General features: G+C 40.2%; 1 protein-coding gene across 1 annotated transcript; it reads left to right on the forward strand.

Annotated features, from left to right (window-relative positions):
- Nucleotides 1-981: 981 nt before the first annotated feature.
- On the forward strand, nucleotides 982-14,305 carry e2f2 (E2F transcription factor 2; the record flags this gene model as incomplete). Its single annotated transcript, XM_079261615.1, has 7 exons — nucleotides 982-1,257; nucleotides 6,088-6,187; nucleotides 7,395-7,614; nucleotides 10,444-10,628; nucleotides 10,690-10,808; nucleotides 10,914-11,103; nucleotides 14,034-14,305. 7 exons carry the CDS (start codon nucleotides 982-984, stop codon nucleotides 14,303-14,305), a joined length of 1,362 nt encoding a protein of 453 aa, XP_079117741.1.
- Between the last annotated feature and the right edge of the window lie 586 nt (nucleotides 14,306-14,891).

Consider the following 14,891-nt stretch of genomic DNA (forward strand, 5'->3'; position numbering starts at 1 on the left):
AATTCAGTTTTTACTAAATGTCTTTTTTTTTTTTTTTTTTTTTTTTAAATCTTAATTACTCGTATAAATATATAATAAAGCGATTTTTCCCTTAACCTGACTGTTCCACGTCCATACTGACAATCAGTACATGTTCTACATGGCTGCTTGTTGTGGCACGTAATAAACAAGAATAGTGTTGTAATAATAACTTTACAGCTCTTTAGTGTACGTAGTGATATGGTTTAATGGTCATTCTCTTTATGTCCAAACGAGGGGGGGAGAAGATGGAGAAGACATGTCCAGAAATGATGCTACTGTCCCTTTAAGAAGATTCGTCCCATCTGAACAACTGTTTTATGCAAATATGACAAGTCGAACGTGCCGTCAGCCAATGAGAGGCGAGTTCTAACCGCGGGAGATCTAAATTTCGCGGGATGAAGTTTGGCGCTAAAAAGACTTCTTCCCCAGCTCTTGTCCTCTTGTATGGAGAGAGGAACCCTGAGGTGGACGGACAGCGGTCGCAGACTGGGTCGGATTCCGCTTCAGAGGGACTCAAAATTACTTCTAAATTTCCTGCTTGACCCCGATCTTACAGAGACTTGGAAACCAATAGCAGTGTCGGACTTTTAAATGCTGGATGTTTATAATTGCTTATTTATTTCAGTATTTCCTTGTAATGGTAAGGCAACTTCCCCCACTTTGTTACGGGACAAAAGAATAACAGGCTAGTCTGCTGAAAATACTGTCGCATATCATATTTTAAAGCACACACTTGTAATACTACGCGTGCAACTCGTGTATTTTGAATTTATTACGTGCATTTTTAAATGCATGATACATTTTTCTGTCATAGTGTAGACAAAACTGATTTTTTTTTTTTTTTTTTTTTTTTTTTTGTAAGCCTGCAACAGCCAAAAATCAGTAGCAAGCCTCGGTTTGCTTAGATCACAGCACATTTCTCTCTTCATTTGACCAATCCGGTGAAATTTACTTGGGAAAATGATGCGGATACCTAAAGGCGTCTCCCCGGCATCGGCTCGGCCAGCAGTGGGGCTCTCCTGCTCGCAGCAGAAGATGAAGGTATTTTCCACCGGAGGTCTGAAGTCGGACTTCTTCAGCACCGGGCTGTCCAGCCCGTCTAGGAACACGGTACCGGCCGGTTATTTCAACCAGATCTGTAACACCGCTGTGGTTGAACAAAGAGCCAACAGCCTGTATTCAACCCCCCACGGACCCGAGGCTAAACCCATCAGATCATCCTCCGGCCGGCTGCCGGTAAATAATCAAACACACTCCACAAATACAATGTTTTACACTGTGTTTAATAAGAGCAACGTTGTGTTCAGGGAGTTTTCTGCTTGTGGGAGGAATCATTCTTCATTTCCATTGGCATGCAAGTTTTAGCAGGGCGCTTTCAAATATGTTTTGACGTGATAAGCCACAGAGGGGGCCACTGTGACTGCTGCTGCTGCTGTGCATGAATGGTGTGCTCTCTTTTTTTCATTGAAGATGTGTGACATCTTCCAGCTGCAGCCAGAAAAGAGCAGACGCCATGTATGTGTGATTCAGATGAAGGAGAACGAGGGAGGAGGTTTTGGGCTCCTGCCTTGTGAAAAAAGTAGGATAAGGGGCCCCACCAGTGTAGAGATGTTTGCTTTTACACAACCTGTAAATGCAGGGGGACATGACCGGGCTGGTTGGAGACACCTACTGCAAACATACAGTTGTATTCGATGATTACACCCATGGACAGCTGCTCCATCTGCATCTCTCATTAGCCATTACAGGACCTGTGTAACCAGTTCACACAACTGAAAGAAGGAAGGTTGGAGGTCATAGCTGAACAACTGGTGTGTTTCTTTGAGAGCTGTTCTGTTGTTAAAAACACTAAAACATTGTTTTTCACATGCAATAGCGCTGCATAAATGTATGTGACCTGATTCAGCTCCACACTCGCTATTAGTTGTAGTTGAACATGTTTAATCAAACCAGCTTCTTGTAGATTTGTTTTGCAGTAGAACTAAAAGAGTTCAGGGTTAGTCAGTGCAGGGTCTCCAGATCTCATGTTAACCCCCTGCCCTGTTAGCCTGCATCCACTAATAGGGCCTTCAAGAGGATTACTTCAAGTGTGACAAATAGGCTACCACCTGGCTTATCAGATGCCAAGGTGAATGTACCGTACCGTACTTGAAACTGTATTTGCCAGGAGGCAGAATTTTCACTTTTTGTAACACATAGCCATGTTACAACCTGTAAAGAAGCATTAAGACCTCATCATGGGACAAATATTTGACATATTTCTTGTCTACATCTCTATACAGTGATCTGGATGTGACAAGTTTAGACTGGATTATTTTCACACGGATTGTTACATAATTGGTTCATTCTCTATGATATGTACTAATTGCTTCTGTAATTAGGAGGGGAGAAAATGTATTTAGGAGGTTATTATGTATTGTAACATGTTTACATACCTATTTCGTTGCCAGTCTAGTTCAGTTTAGTTGGAAAGAAGCAAAGGTTGGAGGTTTTAAAAATTTCTCGATTCCTTTTTTTGCACATTCCAATAGCTTAAGAACTTCTTTCATTTTAGGACAGTGTATCTTGAAATAAATTCATGTGGTAAAACATCCTGTTTAAACATGCCAAGTGCATTTAAAATAATGTACATTAATAAGCAGAGCTTTAGATTATTCTGAACACATTTTCAGACTATTTGGGTGGCAACATTTTATTGTTCACTTTGATTTCTTTTTCTTTGTTTTTGGCAGCTCGTGGACTTGCTGTCAAAGCACTTTTGGAGCAACTTCAGTTATAGATCTTATGTTTACAGGAAACGTTGCCTTTTTACATACAGCTCACTTCCTCTAACTTAAAAACACAGCAGCCGCCACATTTTTAGCTTTTTAGAAGCTGGATGCTTGAGCTTGAGTTTTCCATCGTACAGTAATCATGTTGTACATAATCTGTACAAAGCTTTCCCATCATACACCAGCTCTAAAATTCCCATATAAATTTTTTATTATAATAACTGCAGTTGATATAGGGTGCAGAGTTCTTGTATTTACATATTATTTTATTCTAACCTTAAAGAAAGTCAGTGTGTCAGTGATGAGCATGTGAGTTTTAACTAGGGTGTGTAGACTGTTGATAATATTGTGTCACACTGTTTCCTTTGGGCATGATAATGATGAAAATGTGTCACATTATTGAGGGCCCAGAGTCCAGGGAGGATTTTTCTGTGTGTGACAGCTGCTTTTGTTTCCAACCCAAATGCTCAGCAGCACTGCGGATGAATAGATTTGTCTGTTTAAGATGCCACAAAGTTCAATACAGTCAAATGCCACAGTTTGGCCACAAGACGCTTTCCCATAATGTTGCTCAGAGACAAAGTCTTAATTATTTCCTTTTTATAACACATGCATTCACAAACTTTAATGCCATGTGCACAATCTGTGAGAGCTGCATGAACCTTCGTCAACTTTACAGTTTTGAATTTGATTGGAAGGCTCACCTCGATCACAAGGTTTCTTCAACTTCTTGTAATAGTTTGAATCACTTCCTTATAAGTCCCTGTGGTTACCCCCCTCCCCGATCAACCTGTTGCTTGGGTGTGGTATTTGACCCAACTGTATGTATGAACCTTTCCTATCATTCACCTTGTTTTCCCACAGTCTCAGTTCATGTTGGCCCTATAGTGTTATGGTCCCAGTATAGAGAGTTTTGCATTACAAAGCAGGCTGCACAGCCCCCCCCCCCCCCCCCCCCCCCCCCCCATCAGGAACACAAACATACAGATCCACTCCTCTACTTTACCTCCTGAGTCTTATAATAACAATCAAGAAAGCAAGGCAGCCATTTTGCATCTTTCACTGTCCCAGGGAAGGGTACTAAAGAGGCTCTGAGCTGAGAAGCAGACACTTTCAGACATACTGTAACTTGCCCTCAGCTTGCATGGAATCTGAGCCATGTGCAGTTTGACCGGTAAGGTTTGTTGGTATTAGGAGAGGCCTGGCTGCATAAGCCCCTCACGTGATTGTGACTCTGGAGATTTCTCCTATAGTAGCAAAGATGGCGGGAATTAGCCAAAGAATGTACAGTAAACAGAGGAAGCCATGTGAAGTGGTTGGGTGTAGCTAGGAAAACAGCAGGGTGAGGTTATAGCAAACGTCAATGAGGTGATATTGCTGGTCTTAGAAGATAAAGAGCCATTTAGATTTTCTGTCATAATAGCCGGCTTACAACATTTTTAACTGATTTTACATTTCGAGGGAAATCTATAGACTTACTTATAAGCATGTCAGTGCTTTTAATGCTTGCACTTCTCTCTTGCTGGCATTGAGTAAAAGATGAAATAGAGTTTGTGTAATATGGTTGACTCACCAGAAAAGTCCCTCATGCAAAAAAAAAAAGGAGTATTCAAACCCCCCCCACCCTACCACATGCAGCTGCAGGGTGAAACCGTTGGCTCCCTTCTAACAACATGTCGCCATGTTTGCAGCTGACTTAAATTGTACAATTTTGAAAATGTCAAAATGGTGCAGCCTGATTTGCACATTTAGGTCACAAAAGTTACGAAGACCCTACTTTCGAAAGCAAGTGTGGATTGGAAAGTGCAATGATACACGGTAGATCTCCTCTGTGTTTAAACCACAGCTGTCGCTGCTTGCAGACAGTCCAACCAGTATCATCTAACTCCTCTCTGTGACACCTGGTGCGAGGCAGCTACTGCCAGGACTCGCCACACTTTCAATCCCACAAGAGATCTTATGAAGTACTAACAGCTAGTATTTTGTTCTGAAGTAGCGGTTCACTGCTCTGTTGTGCGTCTCAGTGTCCTGTTGAGATTTTTGTATGGCTGGCTCAAGCTGTACGCCGCCGACTTTTAAATCCACCCACCGACAGCCGGTACATTTGTTCCAGATGTCTCTGGTCAACAGGTGGACATGTCAGGGAGCGTATTGGGACAATGCCAACATACTTTTGTCCCTATATGCACATAAGGACATCCACACAATGTCAAGTCAATTCACCACCTTCCCCATCTCTTAAAGAAGTCAGTTGCCTAAACCTATTAGCTAAATCAGCTCACTTGCCTCATGTGTGCTCCAACAAAGAAGGCTTTGTTGCCAACTGTCTGAAAAGAGATGGAGAAAGGAGGAGTATGTGAGGCGATACCGCTAGGTGAGATCTGAACCAGACGGAACAGATTGCCCATCAGGCTGGAGGAATGAGTTTAAAACCCATGCTTCTCTACCTCGGTCACCAATTTTGTATGTGTGTGAGAGAGGTCATGCTATGTAGTGTTCCTGATTGACAGATTCTGGATGTTTGTTGGTGTCATTAATTGGGTTTTAAGAGCTTTGGGGTGCCAGCTGGTTTCCACAACAGTTAAGTTCTTTATTTGTAGCAAGTTCCAGTTTTCTGACTTTCACTTTTCTTATATGGGTCATTGTAAAAGGTAATGATCATTAGATGACGTTTAGTTTAGATCCATGTCCAAAGGTTGCGTGCGTGGGATTTGGACTGAAGCTGCCTGGTTGAAGTTAATGATGCATTTCAGTTATAGCCAGGTAACAGTGTGTTTGTGTGAAAGGCCAGGAATGAACAGGCAGAGCGGTGGAGGGGGGTTGGAAGGGAGGGGTGGAGAGGTCATTGATTCCAGGGACTTCCTGGCGCTTGGCAGGCACTAGGTCAAGAACCAATCACACCCCCTACCCCAGCCATCTATTCGCCCACACACACTCCGTCCCTCTTGAAGTGCTTGGGAAAGTGTGAGGGGGGGGTGCTTTGTTCCTGCACTTGAGGATTGTTGGCACATTTACGATGCAGCGCTTTTTAACAAACCGCTTATTTAGACCCCTTTGCTTGCATTTGTTTCATGGTATCGACTTGCCCTGCACAATGCAACTGGTCAAAAAAAAATGGGTTGGTTGGAAATAGAAGAAATAGAAATAATCCTACTTTCAGTTTCCAAACGGCTTAGTCCAATTCAGGGTCGAGGGGCAAAATGGAATAACTGAAAATACTTAAACAATAACTTAGAACCACTTAGTTTTCATTCCTCTTTTCTTTTCTAATGAACACATGTCCTTTGCCCTGCAGGCTAAAAGGAAGCTGGATCTAGAGGACCCTCTTTACCTGCCAGAGTTCCGCACACCCAAAGGCAAAGGCAGCATCGCTGCAAGGATACCTAGCCCTCGGAGTGAGTAGGCTCCACTGATCATCAGTGGGAAGGTTTTTTTTGTGGGTATTTCACATGTTTTACTTGTAAAATAATATGTTTGACAATAGTGTTAAAATAAAACCAGGTTTGTAAGAAAAACAAAGTAAAAAGATTAATAAAATATGTGCAAGAGGATAATTCCTAGAAGGTGGTGTTTAATAATCTAAGTCAGGAAGGTCAGGCAGTGTACGTGTGGGTTTGGAGGGTAATAGGATCGTGTGCTTTAGAGGATTCCACAGTGGATATCTGCACAGAACAAAGCTTTGTATTGCGTGGTTGCAGGGTATCTATAAATATGGAAAAGGTCCAGCTGAGAGTCCCTGTGCTTTTGGACGAATTGTCTAGTTTTTTATCACATGCATTGTGCATATAGAACAGCAATGAAATGTAACTATTTCTTCTTTAAGCAAAAATAGTGCAATCTTAACCCTTAGCTCAGCGTGACGTACATGATACACAGGAGCTCTGAGACATTTGGCGTCATTTTATGGCAAAAACGTTGCTGAAAACCCAATGAGCACAATCTGATTCTTGTCTTCTACCCCTTAATGGACTCTAGAAAGACTAGGCTATAAGAATTTTGACATATCACATGGTAACAACTGATAAATATCCATGAAAATTTTTACTTTATAAAAATATAGTTTGTTAAAGGGACAAATAAAGACATGATGTCAGAAAACTTGACTTTTTTTTTTATTTTTTTTTTTTTACCATTTTTCCATGTGTTTGGTCTTTCAGGGTAAACCTAAAATGAAATATTTACAAAGTATTTAGCTTTTTGCACAAATAATTGCTTGTAATGGCCATTATCAAACCTTACAGATTAAACAGAGAGATTTTACTCACACTCAAGCTTGTGCACCTGATAAGTTTGCTGCTCTGCTTTTACAGCGTTTTATCTCCAGGATTGTTTTATTCCTGGAGATAAAATATTTTAACAGTGCATATGGCCTTGACACAACTAAACCTGGCTCAAATGAAATACAGAATTAGTCACCAATAAAATCTGATGACACATTTAAATTGTTGTTTATTTCTAAATGACACTTCTATCAAGAGCCTGAATGAGTAAATCAGTAAGTGCTTTGTGCTTTGGACCAGATGTTTAGTGTAGGATATTAAAACTGCACCTTTCGCTTTTATTCCACCATTTATATGCTCTTTTGTGTACCTTTGCTCTCAGCTCCAAAGTCTCCAGGTGAACGGACACGGTACGATACCTCGCTGGGCTTGCTGACCAAGAAATTTGTGGGGCTAATTGCTGAGTCTCCTGATGGAGTCCTTGATCTGAACTGGGCCACAGAAGTTCTGGAGGTCCAGAAAAGAAGAATATATGATATCACTAATGTCCTGGAGGGAGTCCAGCTCATCCGGAAGAAGTCCAAAAACAACATACAGTGGCTGTAAGTTCAAAGGCAGAGCACAAGATAAAAATTAAGTGGTTAGAAATTATATTTAATAAGCTACAGTTAGAAATGATCTAATAAGTCGTTTGAAGTGATATGGGAGTTTGTATGCTTTCTGTGGATGATCTTTACAGAAGAGAAGTAAAATTCAACCCAGATTGCAAAGGGCTTAGATGTATTTTTACAGCTAAAGTATAGTTTTAAACATGCTATAAAACATGGGTTCACCGGCTCATACAATTTCAATAAATCTTGTTTGTTTGCCATTAGCGGGGTGTTTACAATCAGACCTCTAACAACTTAACTTTCAGAATGGAAGTCAGGTCCAGTAACTACCACAGCTTCGAAAAGGGAAAAGCCTGTAAAATGAGATTATAAACGGATGGAAGTACTCTGTATCCTACAGGCGGAGTTGGACCACAATTTCTGATAGTCATAAACAGTCTGAACTGTCAGCAATGTAGCTGCCGTAGGGATGGACTTCTGGTTAGATGCAGTAACTAATTAGCATCAAACTAGTTCAACTGAATTTAAGCCTTACTTTTTTCTGTGTTGTTAAATTTCACTGTAGAAGATCTTTTCTTCCATATCTACAGCCACCAGATGTTTTTCTTTTGTTTGTTTTCCTTTCCATTTCTTTCAAAGTAATGTTAATTTATGTAGCCGAGGTATTGCTTTAAGTGGTTAAGGGTGAGCCTGTGATTCTGTTTTTACCTCAGTTGAGAGAAAAATATAGAAGTTGAGCTCAATTTGTTAAAAACAAGCAGTTTCCTTTTTTCTTTTTCTTTTTCTTTTTCTTTTTTTTTTACTGGCGTGTGAAATCAGCCCACCACGAAAGGAGCTGTCGGCCATCTTGCAGTCAAGTAAAATCAAGCAATCGCATCTCTTTGTTCACAAGTTGTTAAAGACAGTTTTAGAATCACAAAATATGAGACATTTTGGTTCATGCAGTATCCTGTTGAGAAATATTAATCTGTCGTCATATTAATCTGTATATCAAAGGCAGAATCCTCATTGAAATTAGAGCGTGCATTCAGGAGATTAGTTCACAGTGATTCAAGCCAGTAAATACCTGCAAAAGCTGAAGTCACTTGATTTAAAAGCCAAGTTAGGGCCCATTTACATAAGCCTTTTTTATTCAAATCCTAGTTTGTTTTCTTGGAAAGTCTGCAGCTTTTGGAGGTATTGTGAATGTCCGTACGAATTCGGATTCGGATTAATAAAGTAGACTCGGTTCACCAACAAACACAGCTCTCTGTCTGTATCATGCAGACCAAATACCGGAGGCGAACAATAAAACAAATTGATTTGTGGGCTCAGCACACAATCTTTACTATAAAGTAAAGAATCATGAACGACCCGAGATATATTTTGCACATGTACTCATACATTACTCTAAGAAATCCAACTGCTGAAAAATAAAAAAAGAACTTCAGTTAATGACTGCAGTGCGTCCAACAACACATGGCATTTAGGACTTGGATAGCACATCTGGGGCATCTCAGCTGTGACAGGCAACATCTTTCATCTGCAAGTACGTGTGATTCCACTCCAAATCCATCCTGAATTCCTCCAACCGCTCCAAAATGCTGAATAAGTGATATGTTTTAATCATTGTTTCCTCGTACATCCCGAAAATATTCCCCCAAGGGTTCTCTGCATCTCCTTACGTTGTTTCAATGTCTCCTTCTTGTGACAATGACCGAAGATATGTGTGCTATTATACACACAGACCGTTTGCACATCCTTTTTTAAACTTGTTAAATGTAGGCACAGTTTCTATGTGCACAATTTCTCTCAGGTTTGATAGATCACATTGTGGGTGCTAAATTAATACATTTACATTTTCTCCTCTCAACACATGCAAAACAGTGTGTGAACACCTTATATTGCATATTCATTGTAGCAGACATATTAACTGGTTGCAGACGCGCTATTTTGTACCTTTGAAAGATGCAACCCGCTGTTAGTAAATTAGTTTGTACTTTTTATTTGTGTGCATTAAGTTTGCATATTTTTTAGTGCACACAAACCTTTAAAAGATCTGGGCCTCTGTGAGAGCCAGCAAGCTTTTTGACCTGTGCACAAGGAAGACACATTTTTTGGCTACTTGTTTTGCCAATTAAACTTTAACTCAGTAACTGCAGTTCAATAATGTGCAGTTTTGTATTTTTGTAATTAGTTTTGCACAAATTCAGAAGCTGTAAAAAACAGAATGCTGTGATACTACCCCTGAGCTTGAGCCCCAAGTTCTCTGGTGATATGTACTTTTGAAACTGTATTATAAATACGTCTCCATAAGCAAATCTGGATATAGTTAGGTAAAGAAATATACGATTCCTGTGCAAATAACCTAAATGTAATTTATTAATTGCAAAATTTCATAACACTGTTTTGGCATCTCTGTGTGAAACTGACTTGGGTTTTAAAGCAAACATTGAGATGACAGTCTGATCACTGATGCTGAGAAAACACAATGTACTGGTAATAGGAGTGTGTCTTTGTTTTGTGACATGATACCTGTGTGAAATGGACTATAAACAAAAACGTCAAAGACTACTAGATCTTGAGTATAAATTCACTGCAACAGTAAAAACATCTGTGAAAAACAGCATTTAGTTTCATCCCCACTGAAGTTTGATGTCAATCATTGCAGTCAAAGTCCTGTTTGAGAGTTGCTACATGAGAATATTTAGACTTACCTGCACCTCAGTGGATTTTAATCTTTCCTGCCCCCTAGTGGAGAGAGGAGACCCTCGCATGTCGCAAACAACAACCTGCTCTGAAATAGGTGGAGCTGCTGGATGATTGCTGTTTTGTTTCCAGGGTGGGAGATGTATTTGAAGGTGGTACTGGTGGTGGACAGAAGGCTTGCGCCTTGAGGAAAGAGCTGGGAGACCTGGAAAGAGCAGAGAGGTCTCTGGACGACCTGATTCAGTCCAGCACCACGCAGCTCAAACAGCTCACTGACTACAAAGACAGTCAGAAATATCCTTTTACACCATTTCTCTGTGTGCATTTACACATACACACACACGTGACTTATGCTGTTGTTACCCTTTACTGCATATTGTACGTTGGGCTATGTAACGTACCAGGACATCCGCTGCATTGCAAGCTTCAGAGACCAGACAGTCATCGCTGTAAAGGCCCCCGCTGAGACCAAGCTGGAGGTGCCTGATGCTGCAGAGGTGAGACTGTATTCACGTCTACGTCTTTGTAGATTTACCTCCTATCATTTTAATATTTTAACAAGCTCATGGTCTGATCTCTATTTTCTCGTCTCCTCATAACAGGGCTCATTACAGATATATTTAAAAAGTAGAAATGGTCCAATAGAAGTCTACCTTTGTCCTGAGGAAGGGCTTGAGGATGCTAGTCCTGTTAAGGGTATTGTCAGCCCCAAAAAGGAATACCCACAAACCCTCAATCAACCAGCTGCAACGCCAGCAGCACAACAAAGTGTCAAGGAGGAGCCTGTTGAATGTAAGCTGTTGATTCAGAAGTCTTCCATATGATCCTTTTCTGATTTACTTCCTTTAATAGTACCTTCACTCTAATCTTTGAATGCATCTAATTGCTGTTGTTGTGGGCGAATTTCAGTCAGTTTTCAAGCAATGAAGTCAAAAGTTATACAACACAAAATAGCGTTTTAATGGCTTTCACATGGAGAGTTACCACTTCAAAATCATCATAGGAGCTGCAGCCAGGAAATAATTGGATTCTATTAATGTAAAACTGGGGTGCTACAGGGGTGAACTATTAACTTTTTCTCAGTGCAAAGGGGAAAGCTCATTAGGCAGAAATGTCCAAATGACTTTCTGTGGTTTTAATGGAAAGTCTTGCTAAAATAAATTAAGTATTGTTTCATAAAAAAATAACTAACACTCCAAAGTCATAATTAATGTGTTTTGTTGTGTTTAACATGATCAGCTACTTAATCTGCTGAACATCATTAAGCGGAAAAAAATCCTCTCATCCAACCACGTTAGAGGTTGTCTTCTGTCTTCCACAGGTTTGGGCCCTCTGGTTGTTACATTAAATCTTCTGCTCAACATTTTCACCTTTCTTAAGACAGCTCTCCTGTAAAAATAGACTGCAGTCGATTTTCTCTGAGGCACTCTTCCAGTCAGGGAATCCCAGCGTCTCATGTGCTCCTCATCACTGGAACCAGTTTGGATTTCATATTCCTAATCTGTTCCAGTTGCTCTCAGCCTCTGGCATTTCTTCATCATTTTATGTTCCTTCTTATAACCACATTTATTTCGACTGATGTGTGCTTGTCCTTATCTACACCCTCTGTGTTTGCAAGTCCCACAAAATCAAAGCTTTGTTTTGAGCCACATTTGGCGGTGTGTCCAAACAGGACTTTGGGAGTAGTCACTCCTTTCATGGTATTCTCTGCGAGTTTGCTACTTACATCTTGCTACTCCTGTGATGAACTGGTGACCTGTCCAGGGTATACCCTGCTTCTTGCCCAGTGATTGCTGGGACAAGCTCCATCTTCCCCACAACCCTTAACTGGACAAAGCGGTTAAGAAAATGAGTGAATGGATGAATTTTGCCACATTCACGCTGTGGCTGTTTGGTCGGGTTTAAAGGGAGTATGGACCAGGGACAGTACGCACTCTGATGCGCAGCAATGAAGTGAACTCTGGTCCACTTAAAAGCCAGGGGTCTCGGTTAGCTTGCAAAGGGACTATCTAACAACCAAACAGAAAGTGACGTCTGCCAACTGCAATAAAGCATTAAAAAAAAAAAAAAAGAAGGAAGTGGTGCAGATTACAGTTTTGGTAGGCGGAAAAACAAAACCCACGGCATTTGTTCAGGAAACATGTTCTGCACACCGTAAAATTAGGAGCCTCAAGAGCAGAGTCCTGCACGGTTCCAATTTTACAGACCCGAACCCACCCAAGTACATTTACTATGACCAAACCTGACCCGTTGATATCTCCTATTGAATTCTTAACACATAAATCTAATTGTCAATACAGCTCTGTCCCTCCTTTATTACATTACTTTTCTTATTATCATGTCCACAAAAATAAGCAAAAAAAACCAGGAGAAACTTTTTTTTAAAAAATGACCAGCCCACACTAAAATATATCCGCCTGCTTGACATTTAATTGTTTTATTTTTACCTGATAAACTGTGTTTTTGTGGGAGTATTGCGCTGTAAAGAACTGTAGTTTTAACTATGCGACTTTGTCCAGGCAGTTTGGTCCGCTTGAGTTAAGTGCAGTTTGAACACAAACCAAACCTCTGAAGGTTTGAAACGTTTGGAAAATCCCTGACTAATCGCTCCGACTCTCCCAGACTATCCTGGCGTGAAGTCTCTATAGCTGTTGTTTCTTGTTGTTGCACTAATGTTTGAAATCTGTTCTTATGTTTCCATGGCAACTGGTAGGATTTCCTAACACTCCTTATTTATCTGCCATCGTTACATTGTATTGAGGAAGTTAATCTACATGCCTTCTTCTCTCCAGTCGTTTTGCTCTCATCAGTTCATCCTGGGGATCCATCTTTCTCGTCTGTCATTGCAGACGCTTAGTAATCCAGACTTACCTGCTGTCTTTCCTTTGCTTGTAGAACCTCATGGTGTTGGACTTTGTGCATTGTGAGGAGTTTTTGTGTCTTAAGACAAAGAACGGGTATCTGATGACTGACAGGATTTTGTGCTGCTTTCCCAGAAACTGTATGATATTTTATTATGGAGATAATTTCTTATGGGTGATCTTTTTGTACCTTCATCATATCTTCTATTTATCAGTTGGATATTCAAGTACTAGAAGCTGTCATCTGTATCTCTTTTCCCTTTGTCCTGAGGGTCCTTCCTCCCCAGGGAAGACAGGGTTAAAGGAACATGGTTATTTAGCTTTAGCATTTGCAAAGTGAATCCAAACATGGAGTTGGTAAACTCTGCTTTCAAGAAGTCTAATTAAAAAATCACTCGCAAATTATTCTATTTTACTTAAATCATTAAATCAGGAAACACTTTCCTTTGCCACCACTCATATAATATTTGTTTTTTGCTGAGTATTTTTTAGTCCAGATTTGAGTAAAATAAACATGAAAGCAGATTTTTCTTGGGAAAGTTACCTTGTATTTGTCAGGTTGCTGCTGTAAAGGTATTCTTTATTTATTAACCAGAATCTTAGTTACATACAGCCTTAAAAACAAAATGAAAGTAAAAATTTAAAATGGTTTCCAACAAACTAAGAGGAATGTCAAGGAGCTTTGTTAATTTCTCGTCTGTATTTAGTGTCATATGGACACCTGGGGAATGATAAATGTGGAAATTTGATGATAAATGACTAATCCGTTTGTTGTGATGTCGTGTGAGCAGCCATAGAAATACACACACCACCAAATTAAATTCCAACCTCTTACTTATTTTCTTGATTTCTTTATCACAGCCAACATTTCCACAGCAGCCCCTGCTGCCTCAGCCACCACCTCCGGTTCTTCGCTGCTTGACGTGGAGGGTCTACTGGGGTTGCCCCCCAGTCTGCTTCAGATCACCGAGGACCAGCTTCCTGACACCACATTCACCTCAGACCCAAACACCCCCTTTGTCAGTTTCTCTCCACCTTTAGACCATGATGATTACCTGTGGAGCCTAGAGGACGGTGACGGGGTGTCAGATTTCTTCGACACTTATGATCTTGGGGATTTATTGAAGAGCTGAAATACTAAAGGAGAAAGAGAGGGGAAATATTTAAATGAAGGCCTTTTTTTTGGACAGGAAATACTACACTATAAAGCCATTAAATATTTTGCCATGTCTGTTAGTGTATAAATAGTTTGTAAATATTGTAAAGATAATCTGGTTTTTAGGGAGGGCATTAGCTTGGAGTCTGGGATGTGTTATCCAAGATGAAAAAAAAATAAAATAAATAAATAAATCTAGTAGTATACAACAGTTATTGTGCATATAATGGAAAATGAATGCATTAGGGGATGAGGGGGCAGTGTTTAGTGTAACCAACTCAGGAATATTTTTCTTCGTTTCCAAAGTTTAAAAAGATTGTGCCACACTTTGTCCTGTAGGGGGCAGCATTGTAGTGTGGCAGCTCTGCAGGATTTAATCACTGGAAAACAGTAAGCTGAAGCAAATAAAAACAACGTAAAAGGTGTGTCTGTGAGGCTCATAGTGTTCTGACCAAATTAAGCTGTGAATTAACTGTTTGATTTTCCAGCTCAAGTGTACAATACTGTGAGGAATCTGCAAAGATGTTGGACTTGCTGCGTATTAACTGGTTTTAATGGTGCTC

This window comes from Telmatherina bonti (assembly GCF_933228915.1).
Source record: "Telmatherina bonti genome assembly, chromosome: 22".
Lineage (NCBI taxonomy): Eukaryota > Metazoa > Chordata > Actinopteri > Atheriniformes > Telmatherinidae > Telmatherina > Telmatherina bonti.